The following is a 22,573-nucleotide window of genomic DNA, read 5'->3' as shown; positions in this document are numbered from 1 at the left end:
AAACGGCCACCAACTCAGTGGCTTAAGACAACAGAAAGGTATTCCCGCACAGTCCGGAGGCCAGGAGTCAGGAGTCAGGAATCAAGGTGCCGGTAGGGCCGTGCTCCCCGGGGGCTCCAGGGGAGGGTCCTTCCAGCCTCTCCCAGCTCCTGGGGCTCCTGGCACTGCTGGGCTCCCACATCACTCTCTCCTAGTGCTTGGCAAATTATCCCTTCTAAAGCCTGTCTCCGTTTCCCAGGACTGCTGTAATAAAGGGCCACACGCTGGGTGGCTAAAGCAACAGAACTTTATTGGCTTATAGTTTCGGAGGCGGGAAGTCTGAGATCAAGGGGTCACAGGGCCGTGCTCTCTGAAGGCACTGGAGAGGAACCGTCCTTGCTTCTTCCAGGTGGTGGCTGCAGGCAGTCTGTGATGTCCCCAGGCTTCTGGGTCCATCACTCCAGTCTCTGTCTCCGTCGCTACCCAGCCTTGTGGGCAGAGGCCTCTGTGTGCCCCGTCTTGTCTTCTGAGGACACAGTCATAGGGACCACCTTACTCCGGTGTGACCTCCTCCTAACTATATCTGCAGCAACCCTGTTCCCGAATGACCTCACAATCTCAGGTTCTAGGAAGGACATGCAGGGGATACCCCAGCACAGCACCCTTACTGGGGCAGTTTCCCAGCCGTTGGCTCTCTGGAATCAGTTGAAGCGGATGGCCCGGGGCCAAAGCTTTCTCTTCTGTAAGCTGCTTTCTGCTTGGTTTCCTCTAGGGAATGCTGGACAAGACCGGGCTGGGGCGAAACTGGGGCTTACTTGGAGGTTTGCATGTGGAGACGCTGAGGTCCTTTAGAGACCCCAGCAGAGATGTCAAATACTCAGTTAGTTCTGTGATTCTGGGGCTCTGAGAGAAGTCAGGGCCTGGGGAACACATTGGGGTGTCGGCTGCATGTGGGGGTTTAACGTCATGGGTGAGGACGCGGCTGCCTGGGGAAAGGAAGAGGGCCAAGCCTTGGAGAGTCCAGACTTTAATGGCGGCCGGAAGAAGGTGAGTCTGTAAGGACAGAAACCAGGAAGTCATGGCACAGGGCGGGAGGGGCGGGAGAGCTTCGTGGAGCAGGGTGTGAGTGGCTTGGTCACATGTTGGTGAGGATGAAGGACAGAAAGTTGCCCTGTGGGTCTGGGGGCCAGGGGAGCATCCAAGACCTTAATGAGAGCTGTGTTGGTGGAGAGGAGGGGGCTGTGACCGGACGGGAGAGGCTTGGGGGGTGAGTGGGAGAGAAGACCCACCCACTCGGTGAGGAAGCCGAGCCGTGGGGCGTGAGGTGGCTGGAGGTGCCTGGAGGTCAGGATTTTGTTTTACTTAATTCGCGTGAGAGAGAAACGAACGTAGCCCTGTTTCAGGGGTGAGCGTCTGGCCATCGAACCGTAACTTGTCCGCTCCTCTGTGCTCAGGGGAGCGGGGCCTGGGCCGTGGACAGTGGCCCCTCTGTGTCCTGAGTTTTCCCAGTTCAGCTGACCTGGGTCCTTGATCCTTCTTCACCTTTTCCTCTGGGCCTCAGGCCAGCGAGGGAGAGATTTCCGTGGTCACGAGCCCTGAGGCTGAGTGTTCAGTCTTTCTCTTTTGCAGATGGACGAGATCAGAGGGAAAGACCGTGTGATCCTGGCCTTGGAGAAGGAACTCGGCGTGCAGACGGGCCAGACCCAGAAGCTGCTTCTTCAGAAGGAGGCTTTGGATGAGCAGCTGGTTCAGGTCAAAGAGGCTGAGCGGTACCACAGTAGCCCCAAGAGAGAGCTCCCGCCTGGCATCGGGGACATGGCAGAGCTCATGGGCGTCCAGGTACGGGGAGGGGCGACTGGCACAAGCACCGGGGCCCCGTGGCCCACCGCTGCCTGCCCTTCTTTCTGCGGTCGTTCCCCCCCCCCCCCCCACACCGGCACCTTGCCCGCCTGCCTCCTCTCACCCCTCCCTCCCTTCCGTCTGTCCGTGCGTCTGGCCTCCCTCCCCAGACTGGCTGACGTTAAGCACGTGCAGGGCCCAGCGTTAGGCCTGGGGATACGGAGGGGAGAGCAGCTGACTGCGTTTGCTTCCAGCCGGTCTGGAGCCCAGTGGGAAAGAGAAGTGAAGGCGTCAGCGCCGGGTGCACAGTAAGAGCACAGAAAGGCGCCCAGTCTTGAAGTCAGAGCCCTGCAACATGAGTAAGAGCTTAGCCAGAAGGAAAGGGCTCTGGGGGCAACGTGCTCAGAGGAAGCTGAAGCAGCGTGCCTTCGTTCACTCATTCATTCACTCATTCATTCATTCGTGCAGTCAGTCACCAGATGTTTGAACGTCTGTCGTGCGTGCTCTGTGCGGACAGCATACGAGGTGCTGGCGAGATTGGCCCGGTGGGTCTTGAGGGATGTCCTGGCACGTCCGTCACGGGCCTTTGTGAGAGAGACACAGCGGGCCCGGGCTGGAGCGTGAAGGTCCCCAGAGACCACGCACAGCTGTCTTGGCTTGACCTCTTGTCACTTTGAGACGAAGTCTCTTGCGGATCCCTGGCAGGGCCTGGGGTGTCGTCCCCATGGCCTGACTGCAGGGACGCCCAGCGTGGCGTGGGGCCCTGTGAGGAGGAGCTCGCCGTCACGTCCCGCGAGTTCCCTGGGAGTGTTCGGAGTCACTAAGACATCTTCGAAGTACGTTCGTATCTTGACTTTCTTTTAGGATCAACATATGGACGAACGAGACGTACGGCGATTCCAACTGAAAATTGCTGAACTGAACTCGGTGATACGGAAGCTGGAAGACAGGAACACCCTCTTGGCAGACGAGAGGAACGAGCTGGTAATCAGCCCCCGAGAGACAGACGGTGCCTTGTAGGGCGCCAGGAAGCCACCCCGGGGCCGAAAAACCCGCCTTGAACTCATAGTTAGTGCAGAGGCCTCCTGGCTTCCTTTCCTTTCTTTCCCATTAATTCCTGACCAAAAATCTAGCGCACGTTCCGTGAAGACACCGGCTCCTCCCCTTTGTTTCTACAGGAATTTATCCTGGGCAAAGAGAGCAAACAGTGAGGAGTTTAGAGAGGGTGTTCACTGCAGTGTTGACGCTAGCGACCCAAAGTGACCCGAAACGAAACAAAACCCCAATTGTTCAACGCTCAAGTATTGGGCAGAGTAATTATGGAACATTTAGGCAGTGAACTGTCTACAGTCGTTAGGAGGGACGGTAGACATTGCGTTTATTTGCTCACAGTAAATTAAAGCAACACGCAGTTTACAAAACAAACACGCACATTGTCATGACGGACATTGGGAGCCGTTTTAGGTGGTGTAATGATGGGTCATTTTAGGTTTTCTGCTCCTCTGTTTACTTTCTTGTGAAGAAAAGTTCAGATATTTCTTTTTTAAAAATTTGTTTAATGTTTATTATCTATTTTTGAGAGAGAGAGAGAGAGAGAGAGGGAGAGACAGCGTGAGCAGGGGACGGGCAGAGAGAGAGGGAGACACAGAATCCAAAGCAGGCTCCAGGCATCGAGCTGCCCGCACAGAGCCTGATGCTGGGCTTGAACCCATGAACCATGAGATCGTGACCTGAGCCAAAGTCTGACACTCAACCGACTGAGCCACCCAGGAGTCCCAAAGTTCACATATTTCTAATTTTAAAGATAACGAACAGGGACTCTGGGTTAAAAAAAAATGAATCCCTAGGGACGCCCATTTCCTCTTTCTCTGCCCCTCCCCCACTCGGCACATGTACACTCTCTCTCAAAATTATTAAATAAATAAACAAATAAAAAGATAATCTAGTAAAAAGAGTAGTTTCCTGAATATGTGTAAATTTGCTGCATAAACAGCGAAGTGAACTTTTATGTCGTGGGAGTCAGTCCATAAACTTCTTTTTTTTTTTTTTTCTAATTTTTTTTCAACGTTTTTAATTTATTTTTGGGACAGAGAGAGACAGAGCATGAACGGGGGAGGGGCAGAGAGAGAGGGAGACACAGAATCGGAAACAGGCTCCAAGCTCCGAGCCGTCAGCGCAGAGCCCGACGCGGGGCTCGAACTCACAGACCGCGAGATCGTGACCTGGCTGAAGTCGGACGCTTAACCGACTGCGCCACCCAGGCGCCCCAGTCCATAAACTTCTTGACCAGTGTCTTGTCATATTTCTGTGGATTCTAAATTTTATCGTGAAAGCGAGCGCATCTATATAGTATGTGAGAGCCATGCGAGATGAGCAGCATAAGAGTCACCTCTTTGTAATCTTAACAGGATCGAAGTAAAGTCATTGCCTTCAAATTTTTTTCTTAATTTTTTCAAATGTTTTTATTTATTTGTTTTGAGAGAGAGAGTGACAGCAAGGGAGAGGCAGAGAGAGGGAGAGAGGGAATCCTAAACGGGTTCCACACTGTCATCCCAGAGCCTGAAGCGGGGCTCGATCTTACGAACCGTGAGATCACGACCTCGGCCGAAATCAAGAGCCGGACGCTTAACTGACTGAGCCACCCAGGCACTCCTCCATCAAGTATTTTTAAAAGCATATTTTCAAGTGGCTTTAATCAGACTGTATGTCTAACACTAGATGTACGCTTTTCGCTTAAATATTCATTAACTAAAAAAAGTCCCTCGTGTACTGCATAATAGTTCACCGAGAAGATTAGAAAAGAAATGTAGCTTGTGTGAAACAATTTGGAGCACACTGAAGTGTTTAAAGCAAAAATTGAGCAGCTAGCCAGCACTTTGATCTTAAAATCATGAAATAACTACCATCAGTTGTTTGGGGGTGGTTCTTACGTGCTTTTAAAACTGGTGTAAATATATCGACACCCACCAGGAGACTTTCTGTTGTTGTTTTGCCGTTACAGACGGGATATTTTCTCCTCTGTATTATTGTTCTGCAACTTGCTTTTTTCCCATGATTCATCAGTTCCGGCTGTCGTTTGGGCAGGTGCACGGCTCACGCCCCCCCTTTGAGGACGACCCGTGGTTCATTCACCCATTCCTCTAGGCTGCTCGGGTTTCTTTGCTGTTATGAGCATATGTCACCCGAAGACACATTTCTGTCGTCATCACTTGGAATTTTATTCCTGTGAGGATTTTTCAGAAGTAGAATGTATGGGTCAAAGGTCTATTTTTTTTTCATAAAGTTTATTAATTTATTTTGAGAGACACAGAGACAGTGCGAGTGGGGGGGGGGGCAGAGAGAGAGGGAGAGAGAGAATCCCAAGCAGGCTTCTCTCTGCCAACGCAGAGCCCGACGCAAGTCTTGAACCCATGAAACCGTGAGATCATGGCCTGAGCCGAAACCAAGAATTGGATGCTTAACCGGCTGAGCCACCCAGGCGCCCCTCAAAGGTCCATTTTATATTTGAGTGGGTCCCACCAGACTGCTTGATCTTAACTTTACAACCTGGTGACCAAAATCAGGGATCTGCAGTCAGTCCCTGTGCTTGATTCTTGGTTCTAGCACTTTCTGTGTGGCCACGAGCACAGCATCCCACCTCTTTGCTCTCAGTTTCTCTGTCTGTAAAGTGGGGATGGGGCCCCTCCTGGGGTTGTGGGGAGGCACAGTGTGTTCGAGAAGGCAGACCTGACCACAGAGAGCAGCCCTCAAGGGCCGGGGCAGAAACTGAATGACAGAGTTCTCCAGCCCCCGAAACCAGGCCTCACCGTGTCCACCCCTCTACGCCCAGCACCCCACATTCTGTGTTCCCGCTGCCCTGAACGAGCTGTGTTCTTGCCCGCTCTGAACCTCAGGGCGCGTGGTCTCCCCGCCTGGAACATCTGCCCGCACTTGGCTCACCGTGTTCTTACCTCCTTTACTGTCTTTGCCCTCTTCCTCTGACGTTGGGCGGGCACCCTGGCGTGCCGTCCCTTCCATTCAGCCCCCAGCACAGGGCCCCAGGCGCCAGAGGGGCTCCCCCAGTGCTGATCCCACGGGAGAGACTGGAAGGACAGCCCCTAGTTGTACAGACTCAGGGAACGCCTTCGGGTTTGATGTCCCGGCACCGAGTCTGGCACGGAGTGGGGCCCAGGATTGATTGCCTGCTGTCTCAAGAAGGTAGAGCTTTCTGCTAGGTCTGTACTTGGGGAGGAATGGTGGCCAGGAGCAGCCGGGTCATGGGATTGACCTTTGTGCGTGAGACCCAGGACCCGTGGGGGTTATGCCCAGAGGTTAAGGAAGTGCAGACCAGTGGACCCGGCACAGGTCACTTGCCAGCGGGGTGCCCGGGGGCGGATCTGTGGGCCTCCCCTGTTGCCTTACGCGAGGCCCCCCGAGCCTCAGGTGGACTACTGTGTTTGGGATCCAGGTGGCTGTGGGATCTTCCTGGGGTTTGTGGTCCCAGCGGAGGCAGCTCCGGTCCCGGGTTGGACCCCTGCTGGCCTCCGCGGTGTGACGTCAGCAGTCCACTGGGCCTTACAGCCACCGGCCTTCTGTGTCTTTCTGATCGCAGCTGAAACGCTCCCGGGAGACCGAGGTCCAGCTGAAGCCCCTTGTGGAGAAGAACAAGCGGATGAACAAGAAGAATGAGGATTTGCTGCAGAGCATCCAGAGGATGGAGGAGAAAATCAAGAGCGTCATGAGGGAGAACGTGGAAATGGTGAGTCAGCCCTGGGTTCGAGTCTCCGCCTGGGCTTCTCCAGCCCCCGACTGACCCTCGCAGCCCACGGTCTCCCCCCAGCCCCGCCTCCCCCAGGAAGCTCGCCAGGGCTCTCCGCCCTCACCCAGCCCTGCTGGCCCCGCTTCTCTAGGGGGCACGGTGTCGAGGGCTCTGTGCCCGGAGGCAGAAGGCCAGGCAGTGCCCGCAGCTGGGTCTGCGCCTCAGCCCTGCCCCCCCGCCCCCCGCTGCCCCCGGGGCCCCGGACACAGCCCCATTCTTTCCGTGCCTCAGTGTCTTCGTCCACAAAGTGGGGATGCGGTTATCAGCACCGCGGGGCTACCCAGAGGGTGGAGTGTTGGCATGGAAAGGCCTCACGGAACCCTTAGCTCTTCGCAGACGCTTCGCACGTGAGAGCAACGGCCACCTTTGCATGAGGGATTCGCGTTTGCTCCCATCAGAGTGCTCGGTCTTGGTGGCCAGGGCGGTGTCTTGTAACTGCTGGCTCGTGGAGGAGTCCGAGGTTCATTGTCCCCAGCGGTGTCAGTCGCCCCTTTTGCAGCAAGAAGGCTGAGGCTCTGGGAGGTGGGGTGCCCTTCTCCCCGCACCCCAGCAGGCCCCGGTGTGAGGGGGACACGATCGCCGGTGGCGTGCCTTGCCTCCCCAGCTCCCTCGTCCAGCCTCCAGGGCCCGGGTTTGGACGACCACCTCCCACCACCACTCCTGCCCAGCCCGTTCTCTCAGCCTGCAGCTTACTTCTGGTCTGCACCTGTCCCCTCCTCCCGCGTGGGGACTGGGTAGCCTTCTTCCCTCCTGCATCCCTGACCTCCCGCTGGGTGCTCCCTGAGCTCCCGCTGGGAGCTCCCTGACCTCCCTCTGGGTGCTCCCTGACCTCCCGCTGGGTGCTCCCTGACCTCCCGCTGGGTGCTCGCGCTGTAACTAACCTGCTGGCTGAGCGGCCCTGCTGGGCGCTCTCCCTCTGGCTGCAGAAAGAGAAGCTGTCGGCGCAGGCGTCCCTGAAGCGGCACACTTCCTTGAACGACCTCAGCCTGACGAGGGACGAGCAGGAGATCGAGTTCCTGCGGCTGCAGGTTCTGGAACAACAGCACGTCATCGACGACCTCTCGCTGGTACGTTCGCGCTTGGTGACATCGCTCGGTGTGGCGCCGGGTGACGCGGTGTGACGAATGGCATCGAGGCTCCAGGGCGCTGCTGCTGATGCGGGTGGGGCCTCACGGAGCTCACCCACGCGGGCACCTTGCTGCTTTAATTCAGCCAGACAGCAGCCTCGACTTTGTGTAAAAGACACCGCTGGTGCCTGGAAGCCGTCTCCATGGCTACTCTTTCTCAACTCTTCTCCCTGGTTTGCTGTTGCTAAGAAGCAGCATCCGTTTTAGGAATGGGTCGTCTGGCCTGGACACAGTGGGCACAGTTTGTCCCTGAGAAGTCTATTTTTTTTTTTTTAGCTTAGTTATTGCAGACCATGAACTTGAAAGCCTGAACCTTGTAATCAGGCTAGAATTTGAAGGGCTGGCTGAGACTCTACATCTACAAGGTTAAGGGGAGAGGAGGGTGTCTTAGTAGGCGAGTGTTATATCCAGAGAATCCTTTTTCTGTCTGTGAAAGGAGCTTAGGCACCAGTAAGAGAGCATTTGCAGTAAGCTTCAGTTGGACCCTAGAAGCAAAGTGTGTTCTTAATGCCCAAGAGGGAATGTGATGGTTCCACTCATGGGTCTTCCAAGAGTAGAAAGCCAGTGATCAAAATTCTAGAAAAAGCTTTGACCATAACTGTCAAGCTCGCTTTGCTGGCCTATCTTCCTCTCTCTTTAAGTCCTTCCCTTCTTCCTTCCACCCACCAATCCATTCTCCCTCCCATCCCTCCATCTATCTTTGCCTCTGTCCGTATTCCCATCTTCCCATCCCCCCTCCCTCCTTCCATCCCTCAGCTGTCCAGCCACCCATCCATCCATCATCCATCCATCCATCCATCCACCCCTTCTTTCTCCCATAGCTTCCTTCCATCTGTCTGTCCATCCATCCTTCCTTCCGTCTGTCTGTTCATCCATCCACCCTCTCCTTCCTTCCATCCGTCCATCTATCCATCCTCTCATCTTCCCATCATCCTCTCTCTCCTTCCATCCCTTCTTCCTCCCATTTCTCTATCCATCCATCCATCCATCCATCCATCCTCCTTCTTTCTTCCATCCCTTCTTCCTTCTATCCATCCTTCCTCTCATCTTTCTCCATTACCCAAAAACTTGGTAGAACATAAGATGAAAACATACCTTCAATAAAATGACGATGAAGTTGAAAGAGGAATAATAAACCAACAATCCCAGAAAAAATAAAGATCGCTGCATCCATTGAGATGAGGAGGGACGGATGGGTGGACCATAAGGGCTATAACCAAACAGCAGATTTGTCTCTGGGTTTCCCAGCAGCCAACGGGAAAAGCAGGGCTGAGTTAGAAAGGAGAGACGTCCTGGTTTTGCCTAGAGCGGAAAGGCTGCCACTCCTTCTGCTGCCCTGCAGATGTCGATCTTACTGACAGCGGCCACCAGGCAGCCACAGGCTCTTGTTTCTTTCTTAGGGCCACGCTGCTTGGTAGGTTCTAGCCCCATAGAGCAAAGGAAGAACCTGAGAGTCAGAGAAATAAAACGCGTCACCTGGTTCAGAGGAGGCCCATGAAGATTTGGACCCGGCTCTGTCTGAGCTCAAAGCTGCAAACTATTTCATCCTGGGCTGTGGTCACTGACAGAACGGCGATCGCCAGTCAGCACTGCCTCGTGCTTTACGACTTCCAGCTCCCAGCACAGACAGGCTGGGGCTTTCAGGATTGGCACACTTTGGTATTTTTTGGTCAAGACAGTCCCAGTCCCGTTAAGGACTCGAGTAAATGAGGTGACTCTGTAGCGTGCAGTTCTGGGAGGCGGCCGTCACGCGGGTGCTCAGAACTTGGACGAATGCACGCCCAGTGCCGACGGGGGGGAGGCGCACTTTGGGAGCCAGTTGGGTTGGCTGGTGTGATATGAGGCTGGCTGATAATGCCAACCGTTGTATCTCTTCTAGGAGAGAGAACGTCTCTTGCGCTCCAAACGACATCGCGGGAAAGGTCTGAAGCCACCCAAGGTGAGTCTGCGGGGGTGTGGCTGTCCTGCTTGCTGTCCTGCATGGTCCAGGGGAGGGAGGAAACGCAAGCAATCCGTGAGGGGCCCTAACGGCAGGGACACTCACATGTCTGCACGTTTGGTGGTGAAAAAGCTGTTATCGCGTCTCTCGGTGCATCGGTTATGGCCGCGGACCAGTGACTGTAATTTGTTCATGGAAAACTCACCGATGAATTCTGTCTGTAGGCCTCAGGCGCTGTTTGACCCCAATTAAAAGCATAAATACTTAGACCTTTTGAAGGATTCAAAATGCACCCGGGCTTGGTTTCTGACATCTTATATCCCGTTCTAAAAAAAATCAGGAGCTTTGAGCTTCTTTTTGTTCAAATAATGCAGAACCGTGTCCTTTTTTGGAAGATGTGGTTTTATAGAGACGGTGCCCAGATGTCCTGGCAGGGAGAGCACAGCTGGACGGGGAGAATTCAGACGCCACAGGGGCCACGCTGGAATAAACAGAGCAAATTGGGGCAGGTGTGGAAAAAAAAAAAAAAGTTTGCATTTAAACCCGTGAACCTCGTTTCACCGCCACAGAGACGTGGGTCTTTCGTTTGAACTAGACGCCCCTCCTGGTTTTGCTTTCAATAGAGATGTGGTTGTAGAGAAATCTTTGTCTTCTCTAGAGAAAACAGCAGTGTGGATGTGCTGCCGAAAAGCCACAGGCACGTGGCTCTCAAGGCTGGCAGCAGGGAGTGGTGGGGACTGGGGCAACCTGAGCGGGAGGCAACAGGGGGTAGTGCCACATACTCCAAGTGGTGGGAGGGAGATGGGGATCCTGGTGCATCAGCTCCCTGGGGCTGCGTAACAAAGTACCCCACACCGGGCGGCTTGGAACAGTAGAAACGTCTCGTCTCGCGGTTTGGAGTCCAGGGGTCCAAAATAAAGGTGTCGGCAGCGCTGTGCCCCTTCTGAGACCCGTAGGGGAGTTCTTCCCAGGCTCTTTTAGGTTCTGGTGATTTCCTGGCACACTTTAGCGTTCCTTGTCTTGAAGCTGCGTCACTCCAACCTCTGCTTTTGTCGTCAGAGACCATTCGCCCAGTGCGTCGCTGTCGTCCTATAAGGACACCAGTCATACTGGGTCAGGGACCCGCCCTCTTCCACCACGACCCTCATGTTAACCAAGTACTTTGGCAGTGACCTTGCTCTCTTTCTCTCTCTCTCTCTCTCAAAAATGAAAAAAACATTAAAAAAAATGTTTTTTTTTTCTTTTTCAACGTTTTTTTTTTTGTTGTTTTTTTATTTATTTTTGGGACAGAGAGAGACAGAGCATGAATGGGGGAGGGGCAGAGAGAGAGGGAGACACAGAATCGGAAACAGGCTCCAGGCTCCGAGCCATCAGCCCAGAGCCCGACGCGGGGCTCGAACTCACGGACCGCGAGATCGTGACCTGGCTGAAGTCGGACGCTTAACCGACTGTGCCACCCAGGCGCCCCCCAAAAAAATGTTTTTAATAAAAAATAAAATAAACACACTGTGCTGAGCCACTTCCATTTCTGAGTCTCTGAGGTCAGTACATAGAGACATGTGCCTCATGCAGCTTGTCTTAGTGGTGGAAACGTGGGCCTTGGAGCCCGGACTTGAATTTGAACCTCCCCCTTGTCAGCTCACTTGGTCTCTGAGCACGAGCGGGGTGCGGCAGAGAGAGAGGGAGACCCAGACTCCGAAGCAGCCTTCAGGCTCTGAGCCATCAGCACAGAGCCCGACGCGGGGCTCGAACTCACGAGCTGTGAGATGGTGACCTGAGCCGAAGTCGGACGCTCAACCGACTGAGCCACCCGGCGCCCCACAACTTGTTTATTTTTAAATAGTCACTTTTACTGGGGAAGCAATATCACAGCACCACAGACTAACCTGAGAAATAAGCCAAATGTCACCCGCAGGGCCTCCCTGGCACCATCTAGGCTGGCGTTTTGTGCAACCCCTCCCCCACCCCCAGCCCTTGATCTGCCCCATCTTTTTCTTTCTTAATAATGTAACTGTGACTGTAGAGTACGCTGTTGCTTCCTGTTTTTTTTTTTTTTTACCTTAACGTTCTACCATAAAGCATTTATCCGTGTCATGACCCTGTCGTCATACAAGCAAATTTTGATGGTTATATAATCTGTTGAGTAGATGGGCCATACATTTGTGTTCCATTCGGTGCTGGACATGTTTGCTTTTAGCTCTTGGCAGCTGTAACTCCTGCCGCGGAGTGTGTTTACGGTAGGCAGCATTCTGGGCCGGTTCTGTTGTATCCCCTGGGTATTGACCATTGCTTTAAGGGACTGGACTTTCTGTTTCTGTAAATGCCACCCCGGTGGCCTCCTTTTGTCCAGGAAGCTGCGCCAGGGTCTGGATTGTTCCCATGAACAGATTCCCGGAAGCTGAAATATGGATCCACAGGGTGTGAAGGCTTTGGTGGGGAACACGCGACCCCCTGTGCCGTACGGAAAGCACGCATCGTTTCGTACAGCTGCCAGTCATGTGCGTGAATGCCGTTTTCACCACAGGATGTGTTGAAACAGCAGTGGTCTAAAGGCATTCGGCCTGAAGAGCTGGGAGTATTGCGGCATTGTGCGCCCCATAAAGCTTCTAAAGTAGGGGGGCCCCTAGTCGGCTAAGCATCTGAGTTCAGCTCAGGTCATGATCTCGTGTTTGTGAGTTCGAGCCCCACGTCAGACTCTGCTGACAGCTCAGAGCCTGGAACCTGCTTCCGATTCTGTGTCTCCCTCTCTCTCTCTGCCCCTCCCCTGCTCGTGCTCTGTCTCTCTCTCTCAAAAATAAATAAACATTAAAAAAATTTTTTTAGAAAAGCTTCTAAGTAGGGTTTTCGGGAGTCCCTCTGTTGAGCTGTGACTTTATTTTTCAAACCTGTATCAGAGTTCGTGGAGTAAAGAAGATTCCATTGTCCTTTTCCCGATTTCCTTTATGGGAAGAGAACTTTACAAGGGCCTAGAACTGACCTGTGGTTTGCTAGGCTTGTGTGCACAGCAGGTGAGGAGGGCAGGAGCTGTGTCCTGCTCACTGCACCCCCTTCACCGTCTCGGCACAGAGTACGTGTCCCTAAACAGTTGTTGAGTGCATAAGCAAATTGCTTGTACTGGTGAAGTGTGTTTGCGCAACACTGGATCATGTCAAAGGATGGGATGTTCGGTCCCTAAGTGAAATAGTTCACTGCCACCAGAAGGCGGGGTTTGGGAGTCTCCATGGGCATTTTCCTGAGCTGTGCGCAGTCTTCTCAGCTTAACTGTTTCTATGATCCACGAACCTCTTCTCTTTGTCTCAAGATTCAAGATAGAACAGTTTCCCCCACATGCTCCTACTTACTCCTGGAGTTGTCCAGGGCAGGTGGGGACCTGCACAGGTTTGTAACCCCCTAGGGCTATCTCTCGGGCCTGGGCAGTGTCCCTTTCTTCCCTCCCGCAGGCTGCTGGGATTCAGTAGTTTCCTTTTCCCCTTAAATGCCTCCATCGTGCTCTGTCTGTTATGTATCTGTGTATTTTACCACTTTGCCCGGGCCTTTGTTGGGCACCGATTTTTGTGCCAGAATTTTCTGGAAGTCTGACAACCTGTCTCTGCTCTCTGGCTGGTTCAAGCTTCCCTGGACTCTGTGTTTCCCCCAGAAGGGGGTTTGTTCTCCGGTCCCACATCCACACCCCGGTTTGCTGCAGATAATCGTGATGGCAGAGCGGTGGTGAGATCCAGCCCTCATCCCGGGTGGGGGGGACCCTTACACCCCAAAGGCTGCTGACTGTCTCACCGTGCTCCCGGGGACAGAACTGGTGTGGGCGTTTCGCCTCGGGACCCTGCTATTCAGCACCCCCAGGGGGAGTTGCGGGAGAACCCCCAGAGGTCCCCCAGGCCCCATCTGGGGAGGGTGGGCTTGCTCCGCAGAAGTCCAGTGTCACAGCTGAACCCTACACAGAGCCCCTGTGGGCGGTAGGTTTGCTGCCTCTGAAACTTGCTGTCTAACAACATGGAGCTGTCTCAGTAGAAAGCTGAGCGCGCGAGCGTGGCTAAAATCGGCATGGTTTGCGCACACACCTCGGTTACCGTGGGGCTGGGGTCTCGGCTGAAGCTGAGACCCCGTAGCCTGTAGCCGTGTGAAGGTCCGGTCCAGCTCCTGGCTCTGTGGCATTGACCTGGGAGGGCCTGTTTCCTGGTTCTTACCACGATCATCACATCCAGAAGATTATACAGAGCGTCTGGCTCTGTGCCTGGCATGTAGTCAGGGATCCACTAATTATGATTCATCCTTCTCCCTTCCTCTTAAACCGACAGCTTTCCTTTGGAGGGCCTGTTGAATGCAGATTCCCAGGTCCCGCCCTTGATTTCCCCCGTTCTAATTTGTGTCCTCTTTTTTCAAAAGAGGGACCATCTCAGGTGACAGTGAGGTGAGCTCTTGATGCCCTTTATTATTTTTTGAGATGTCTATTTATTTACTTGGGGGGGAGGGGCAGAGAGGGAGAGAGAGAGAGAATCCCAGGCAGGCTTCATGCTCAGCACAGAGCCCGATGCGGGGCTCGATCTCACAATGGTGAGATCATGACCTGAGCTGAAATCAAGAGTCGGATGCTTAACCGACTGAACCACCCAGGCGCCCCGTGCCTGTAGACAGTAGTCAGCCTTTGCAAGAGGCTGGGAAACTTGCTGAGAAACGTCAAAGTACCATGGGAAGAACCACCCTTCCGAGGGCCCGAGTGTCAGTACACGGTCCCCCAGTCCCCATACGGACCCTGGGACTGCTGATGCCTGAGGAGCTTCCTGCTCATCAGACACTTAGGGCCTATCCAAAGTTGCCCTTGTGCCCCCAAGGCCAAGCCTGCTCCTTCGTGGTGGGAAGGACAGGGTGCCGGCCGCTGCCCTGGAATAGGAGCCAGTGTGCACGCCCTTCTGTGGCTAGGGCACCCGGACGTTTGTCGTCATGTGCCACGCTTTCCGTTTCTAAGTACCCAGAGGAATCCCATTTCCCCCGTATTGTCGTTTGCACTCGACTCTGCTCCTGGGCCGTCCTTTCCCGCAGCTCTGTCGCCAGCTGCCTCTGAGCGAGGTGCGGCTGGACCGCGTGTGCCTCGTTCACGGGGCTGCCTGCCGTCCCCGGCACAGTCCCCCCTCGCCGCGGGGGCTCCGTAACTTGCACTAAGCGAACGTTAGTCATTTCAGGCCACTTGCCGGCCCGGGTCCCCACTGTTGGCTGGCCTGCGGCTGAAGGCTTTTGCTGCGTGTATCATTCCCTGTAGGGGATGAGGGCTTGTTCCCTCCAGGCCGGGCAGCGACCCTGTCACCTGTCTCCTCCTCCACGGCCTGGCAGAGCCTCACATCAGAAGCATGAGAGGCCCCAGACGCTGTTCCCACGCTGCCCGCTGGGTTTGTGGGGCCCGCTGGTACAGGACTTTGGATTTGGGTCCCGTGGGTAGAGCATGGGGACAATTGTGCAGGCACAGAGCCTGCGTCCCGGGCCACACCCGGGCCGCTGAACGGCCCAGCCATGCACACCGTCCGCATGTGTTGACCTGGGGCAGCCCTGCACGTTGCTGGGTAGCAGGAGGAGGGTGGGGCTGCCCAGGGCACGTCATCTGGCAGAGCAATGACCTCGGGACATCGAGGCCACACCTGAAGACTTTGGGAATAGACAGGAAGTCAGGGCGGTTCCAGGCAGCATATTCAAATGGGACAGGAAACCCCAACACTGAGAATGAGGCCTCTGGAGAAGAGCTGGCTGGGGGCTGGCCTGCAGCCCCAGGCCCCCTGCCTAGTGTTGAGGCGACCCCAGAGCCAGCGGGGAGGGGCTTGAGGCAGAGGCTGTCTGATCCCAGACCCGTCCTGCCAGGCCTCTGCTTTCCCAGCGCTCCAAGGTTCCTTCGAGCCCTTATCCGCTTGTCCTGGGACCCCCCTCTGCTTTCTTGGCTGCCCCCTTGGCTTCCAGCACGTTCCTCCCTCCACAGCTCCCAGAACCGTCTTGTTGAGGCACAAGTCTGGCCTCGCCACAAGAACCCTACGCTGGCTCCCCGTTTACCAGGGGATAAAGTTGGGGCCCCTTGGGCAGCTCTCAAGGCCTTTTGGGACCCGGCCCTCCTCACCTCCTGCTGTATCCCCCTTGGCACACCCTGGCTCCAGTCCCTTGGGTTTGCCGTGTGGCCTCATCTCCAGACCCCATCTCGGGCCGGCCCCCTCACGTCCTCTGCTCCCGACCGCCTCCTGCTCCTTCAAGATTCGGCTGAGCGGTCCCCGTTTTCGACAAGCCGTCACCCTCACAGCGGCGGGCCCTTTCTCTGGGCTTCCTCAGCCCTCTGCTCCTTCTGCCCCGACGCGTGGCGCAGTCTCCCCATCTTCTTCTTCTGAGGCCCTGTGCTCGGAGGACCCGGGGTGCTGTGGTCGAATGCAGTTGATGGCAACACAGAGAACAGGCGTTGGGGGCCACGCAGTCTGTCCTGCAACCCAGGGAGCAGGGCTGTACTCGTGGCTTATGCCTGGGGTCCTCAGTCGGGCTCCCCGGGTCAGGTGCTGGGACAAGGAGGACGTGGTGGTCATGAGGCATTCTGTCCCATCTGGACTGCCCCGGGCCTGAGGTTTCTCACGTCCACCGCGAGCCCAGAGCTGACGGCTAAGGCAGTGTGGCTCTCAGCCCCTCCCATCCTCCATCCCTCTTGCCATCAACCTGGGCACAGCAAAATGTCAGGTGACAGGGCGCAGAGGGGTGTCCCCACCCTTGAGGAGCTCTGGCCGAGGTGAAGGTCTTAGTAGGTCCGAGAGTCAGCGGGACAGGACACGTCTCATGGTTTCCCCAGAGCCAGGAAGGCACCTGCCAGACAAAGGCGGTCCCTGTTTCTTCTTAAGGGTCCAGGTGCACAGCTGCCTGGAGAGAAATTGGCTTCAGGCTTGTCCCAGAACTCAACAGTTTGCAGACGGCATGATTTCTAGGATTATCGTCCCCTCTTCCATTAGCCAAGATTATTTTCATTGGGAGTCTCAAAAACCCAAAGTCATTTAAGAAGGGAAAGGGATTTATATCGCTGCTAAGTCTGGAGGTGGCTGGTTTCAGGCACGGCTGGATCCAGATGCCCACACGATATTGCCGGGAACGTGTCTCTCCACCTTTCCACCCTGCTTTCCTCTGGGCTGGGCTCTTTCTCAGGTGGGATCTCCCCATGTGGTCACCTAATTGGCTTCGGCAGCTTTAAGCTGGTGTTACACTGCCTAGCAATTTCTGTAGTAGGAGGGCGTCTCTCCTCAGTGGTTCCAGCAAGAGTCCCAGGGCGCATGTTCCTTGGCTCAGTTTGCTCACAGGCTTGTCCCTGAACCAGGCCCAGGGAGCTCCTCATTTGGAAACATGAGTGAAAGGCTTGGGGGGCATAGCTCGTAACGTGGCTACTTTGAAAGGAGCAGAGTATCAAGCATTATTAAAATTGAAAGTTGTATATGCACTTGGTTGCCTATGTTTTGCTTTTGTGGTTGCCCTTCGCCTTTTAGAATCGCTTGAATATCTTTCAAAGTACAGAGGTTTTACTTTTTTATGGTGTCATCTGCCCATTTTTTCAACATGTGGGTTTTCACCTTGGATGTTTCGCGGAGAGAAGCTTCTCCAAGAAATGCGGGCTTCCGTGGGGGCCCCGCATGGGCGGGAGCACCGGGCCTGCACCCCTGCAGCCCCCCTGTGGCTAGTGGCTTCATCAGTCTGTATACACGGTCAAACAAATGCTGAGGGACAGATCACTGAGAATCCTGTGAATTCAGTGGGCCCAGGGTGCACGTGGGGTGGCCGGGACGGACAAATTGCCCAAGCGCACGAGGCGGGAGGCGCCTCCTCGTTTTTGGCTCTGGTCCGGAAGAAAGCTGTCTCCGCATCCATCGTGGTTGCTAGTGTGGTGTCCCCAGGGGGCCTCGTGATCACCCGGGGCCTGTGGGAGGGCGCTGACGACAAGGCAGCTCGAGGAGGGAGAAGCCGTGTGACTAGCGTGCCAGCCTGGCCCCTGGATCTGCCCTTGGGCTGGCGGCCTTGCCCACGAAGCCCGATCTCTGTGCACGAAGCCTCGGGCACAGTGGGCTCGGCGTGGTGGAGGGAAGGAGAATGTTCCGGGAGAGAAGCAGCGCTTTCCACTAGGACTTGAGAGAGGTCTGCAAGCAGACACCAGTGAGGCTGCTTTTGGCCCACGGGGCGCACACGGGGCCCACGCGGGCTCCACCTCCCTGCCCGGCAATGGAGTACATCCTCTTCGTGCTGTACTTCTCCTTTTTCCTCTGTCTCTGTGCCCTGGTGTGTCTGTACTTTTCCGGTTGTCAGGAGATGACCTACAAGCATGAAGGTAAGCGTCTGGCTCTCGGCGGCCGTGGTTCGGAGCGAGGACACGGCCGAGGCTGGGAGGTCCCTTCCGAGCTGGCGGTTGGTGGTCCCGAGTGATGCAGGGGGACAGGAGACGGGGCTCAGAGGCCGGAGCCAGCGGAGGGATGTTTATTTCGGAGACACTACACCCCACCCCCCTCCCCCGGTGCCTTTTGATGTGCTGAGAACGACCACCTCTGTGTGTGCAAGGTGCAAATGGACCAGACACCTTTATTTTTCACTTGGGCCCAAGCTGCATTTAAAACATTTGGATTAGTTTGTATTTTATTTTTATTTTTTTTAATGTTTATTTATTTCTGAGAGAGAGGGAGAAAGAGAAAGAGAGCACACAAGCAGGGAGGGGCAGAGAGAGAGGGAGACACAGAACCCGAAGCAGGCTCCAGCTTCTGAGCTGTCAGCACAGAGCCCGACGTGGGGCTCGAACTCACGAACCCTGAGATCATGACCTGAGCTGAAGTCAGACGCTTAGCCACTCAGGCGCCCCTGGATTAGTTTGTAAAGAGGAGTCAGCAAGGCAAGACTCCGGGGGGTAGAGAAAATGGGAGTCTTGGACGAGCGACCTCCTTCCGTAGGGAAGATGTGCCACCCTGAGCAGAGACGGGGGTTTATGCTCCCAAACTACCTGTTCCCGGGAAATAAATGCCCCGGGGGATCTGAGCAAGGTGGACGCTCTGAAAACTCAACGATTTCCCCAGTGCTTGGCTCTTTAAGAAAGAGGAAACCATGTTTTCTAGATGATTCTGTCATTCCTCGGAGGCAGGCACTATTATTTTACACATATTTTGAAAATGCAGCATAAGGCACTGGTTGCATTGTCCTTAAAGAAACCAGCCCCCAGATTTTCTCTTTAAGCATTCCAAGGTCTGTTTCTCTCTTGCATTTATTAACAAAGGCATGAATATATGCAGTACTTCTAGACTTCCTGCATAATACAAGAGCTTTTAAGAACCTAATCCTTCCAGGAAACAAACTCGTCCAGCCAGTATGTTCCGCAAGGTTGGGGAGAGGGGGTCTCGCATCTGCAGATTCGCCTCCTGTTGTGAGAGGGTCAGAATGTGAGTGTTTGGCCTCCCCAGCCCTGCTCCCTACAGAGCCTCATCCTGCCTCCCTCACCGCCGCATGCTTCCCTGGGGTCTTGGTCTCTGGGGCCACCCTGGACTGAGGGGCTCCATTCGGGTCTGGGGTTCGGCTGATGACCAAAGCAGCACTTTAAACGCACGTCTGCAGCATCCGGAGTGAACGCCCCGTGTCAGGACTCGGTAGCGGCGTGCCCAGCTAGCCGTCCTGCCAGGTTTCAGGAGGCAGATCAGCCCGGGGAATGAACGGAGGCGTCACAACGGTCCGCGAGGCTGACCGTGGGTGTCGTGTCCCGAGGCTTTGGAGAGACCGTGGCAGGATGGTTCCCGGGGACTCGGTCAGCGTGCGTCACTGCTCACTGCCAGTCCACACGGCAGCAGACACAGAACTGTCCCCAGAGGCCTCGCAATTAGCCGTGTTTACAAGAAATAGGGTCGGGTGAACGGCTGCCCGGAAAAATGAGGAGCCTGGAGCCCGGGGCCGTGAGCTGCGTGCGTGCAGAGGACCTCTGAGTGCCGCAGACCTGTCGCTCCTGAAGGTGCCGTTGTCACCGTCAGGATGTCGTGGCCGCTGCCCCCTGGAAATCGTCTGGAGAGTTTTCGATGCCTGCGTTCAAGTGAGGTTTCTCATCTGGAGAGGAGATTGGGGTATATGATTGTCTGCAGCCTCTACTTGGAGAGAAGGAATCATGGAAAGCCGACAGAACCTAACAGGTCCCCACAGTCCTACCTGCTAAACTCACCCGGGGTGGGTAACCGGGCGGGGGTCCAGCGGTGCTGGCTGCGTGAGTGAGGGCAAGGGCTGCCGCACGCGAGCCCGAAACCAGGGGCAAACAAGCTGGTGGAGCTCTGAGTTCGTTAACAAAGACATGTTCACGAATACGCATTGAAAAACCGGTGTTGACTCAGTGTGCCAGACTCTGGGCCACAGTGGGGAATAAAAAAGCCCGGATCTCTGCCCTCACTGTCCTCCTGGGTGCCTCTAGCAAAACCTCTCGAGAAACTCTGGCTGTAGAAGATGACAGAGCAGTCCACTCTGCCTCCCTCTCCCTTCCTGATTCAGAATTCTTCCTTTCTGTTCTATTCTATTTTATTCTATTCTATTCTATTTTAATTTAATTTAATTTAATTTAATTTAATTTTATTTTTATTTTTATTTTATTTTATTTTATTTTATTTATTTTTTTTTTTTAATTTTTTTTTCAACATTTTTTTTTTATTTTATTTTTGGGACAGAGAGAGACAGAGCATGAATGGGGGAGGGGCAGAGAGAGAGGGAGACACAGAATCGGAAACAGGCTCCAGGCTCTGAGCCATCGGCCCAGAGCCTGACGCGGGGCTCGAACTCACGGACCGCGAGATCGTGACCTGGCTGAAGTCGGACGCTTAACCGACTGCGCCACCCAGGCGCCCCTATTTTATTTTATTTTTATTTTTATTTTAATTTAATTTAATTTTATTTTAATTTTATTTTATTTTATTTTATTTTTATTTTATTTTATTTTATTTTATTTTTTCTTAAACATTTTTTAATGTTTATTTATATTTGAGAGAAAGAGTGCACGAGCGAGCGTGAGGGGGGGAGGGGCAGAGAGAAAAGGAGACACAGATTCAGAAGCTGGCTGTCAGCCCAGAGCCCGACGCGGGGCTCGAACCCACGAACTGTGAGATCATGAGCTGAGCCGAAGTCGGATGCTTAACTGACTGAGCCACCGAGGCACCCCTTAATTATGTTATTAATTGTGGTACCGGCCACATTTTTCTTACATCTGGGTGCACGAGATTGCAGACATATGCCCGCTTAAGCAAGCAGGTTAGGACGGGTCCTCAGCATGTGGGGTGTGCCCCGATCCCTCTGTGGGGTGAGGGATGGGGAGGGGGCTCTGGGAAAAGCCAGGTTCTGGGTGAACCAGTGGGAGCCTGGGGCTCGGCTGTGGATTTAATTATGGTTCTTTCTTCATGGCCATGAAAAGTACTCATCGGTTGTAAGAAACAAACGAACAAAACATTGTTCCTAACACAAGGGAGGTCGATCTGGTGACTGTGGGTTGATGTCTGCAGACCCGCCCCCCGCCCAGGAGACTAAGTGAAGCTCCTTGTGGTGGGGAGCACGGCTGGTGTTCATCAGGTGGTGTTCCCCAGGCCCCGCCCAGTGTGTGCCCCTAGAAGGTGCTCAGTCGGGGGTTTGCCGACTGAATGCGGGCATGTGTGCGAAGCCCCATATATCACGGTATTTGGGGTGGGCAAAGTACTGGGAGGGGTAGCCAGGAGGCTGGCGCACAGAGCGGTAAAATTTCCTCTGACTCTGAGCGATGGACGCGTGAGGGGTCCGTTGCACTGTTCCTTCTCATCGTTTCAGTGCCTCAAGGTTTCTATACTCAAAAGTTAAACAAAATTTGCCCCTCAGTGGAGGTCCGGTGAGGACCCGGGCCACACACTCACCCAGCCGATTGGAGCCCGGGATCCATCTGCGGGCCCTCTGCCCCCTTCACCTTTCCCCGTGTCTGGCACGTAGAACGAGACGTCTCACGTGGCTCCCTGCCCCTCCTTAGTAGGACACACACGGGCCCATCGAGGGTCGGCGTGCCGGGCACAGCGGATGTGTGACCTCACTCTGCGCTCTCGGGTGAGGCGGGGGCTCCCTGTCCGTCTGATGGAGAAGGAAGTGGGTGCTCAAGGGGGCCGAGGGACCCGCAGAAGGAGTACCGGGGTCAGGCCAGCGTGCTCTGCTGTCCCCACCCTCCACCTCCTTCGGCCGCCTCCTTTCCACCCGTTCAAGCACAGACCCCGCTAACCGCCTCTTGGGATGCCCTTGGGGCCCCGGTGTGCGTAGTCGCCCCCATGCCTGGGGTGACAGGGCAGGTTGGGCCGCCGGGGGGAGGGGGGGGACTCGGCAATGCTGAGTCCGTTCCTGATGTCACGCACGTTGCGTTTTCCAGAAGCATGTTGTGGAGACATTTTTTGGATTTGATGAGGAGTCTGTGGACTCGGAAACCTTGTCAGAAACCTCCTGCAACACGGACAGGACGGACAGGGCCCCAGCCACGCCCGAGGAAGACTTGGATGATGTAAGCACCCCCGCACCTGAGGTGCTGTGGGCACACGCCTCCGGCCTCTGACAACCGCCCCTGTCGCTCCCCGGTGTAGAGATCTCGGCCCCGAGGACCTGTGACGTCTCAGCCTGCAGCCTCGAGGGCAGGAGGCCCCTGCTGGGCCCGGCCTCCATGAAGGCAAGGGGGGCACCGGCAGCATGTAGCGGTCCCTCCCCCCCCGCCCATCTCACCACCCCAGTGGTGGCCTCGCTGTTACCTTTTCAATTAAAATTGCCGCATGGTGGTCTGTCCCTGTCCCCCCTGCACACGCGGGCACACATGCACACACATGTATGCACAGGCTCACGATGCTCACAGAGGCACATACACACGGGGACAAATGCACGCACAGGGACCCCACCTGGCGG

The 22,573-nt window shown here is 55.0% G+C and overlaps 2 protein-coding genes across 16 annotated transcripts in view; both read left to right on the top strand.

Annotated features, from left to right (window-relative positions):
- Positions 1-22,573, top strand: part of JAKMIP1 (janus kinase and microtubule interacting protein 1) — a 137,578-nt gene that overhangs the window by 78,909 nt on the left and 36,096 nt on the right. For 10 of the 15 annotated variants that reach the window (XM_058723145.1, XM_058723132.1, XM_058723139.1 and 7 more), the window contains 7 exons: positions 1,609-1,818; positions 2,683-2,802; positions 6,410-6,556; positions 7,543-7,683; positions 9,623-9,682; positions 10,078-10,191; positions 22,053-22,181. In XM_058723145.1, the coding sequence (XP_058579128.1) occupies positions 1,609-1,818; positions 2,683-2,802; positions 6,410-6,556; positions 7,543-7,683; positions 9,623-9,682; positions 10,078-10,191; positions 22,053-22,181 (921 nt within the window). Of the gene's footprint in view, positions 1-747; positions 1,027-1,608; positions 1,819-2,682; positions 2,803-6,409; positions 6,557-7,542; positions 7,684-9,622; positions 9,683-10,077; positions 10,192-22,052; positions 22,182-22,573 lie in introns of those variants that run through there. The other 5 variants (XM_058723140.1, XM_058723144.1, XM_058723141.1 and 2 more) reach the window with 2 other exon arrangements.
- On the top strand, positions 17,784-22,181 carry LOC131507858 (uncharacterized). The gene is made up of 2 exons (XM_058723148.1): positions 17,784-17,999; positions 22,053-22,181. Exons 1-2 carry the CDS (start codon positions 17,894-17,896, stop codon positions 22,082-22,084), a joined length of 138 nt encoding a protein of 45 aa, XP_058579131.1. The 5' UTR covers positions 17,784-17,893; the 3' UTR covers positions 22,085-22,181.

The sequence above is a fragment of the Neofelis nebulosa genome, chromosome 3 (assembly GCF_028018385.1).
Source record: "Neofelis nebulosa isolate mNeoNeb1 chromosome 3, mNeoNeb1.pri, whole genome shotgun sequence".
In the NCBI taxonomy this organism is placed as follows: Eukaryota; Metazoa; Chordata; class Mammalia; order Carnivora; family Felidae; genus Neofelis; species Neofelis nebulosa.
This window is presented reverse-complemented; position numbering and strand designations above follow the sequence as displayed.

Bases quoted from the DNA above. Each gene is read 5' to 3' on its own strand.
- LOC131507858 (XM_058723148.1), top strand. From the start codon at position 17,894: ATGGAGTACATCCTCTTCGTGCTGTACTTCTCCTTTTTCCTCTGTCTC. The intron at 18,000-22,052 runs GTAAGCGTCTGG...TGCGTTTTCCAG, and splicing joins GATGACCTACAAGCATGAAG to AAGCATGTTGTGGAGACATT.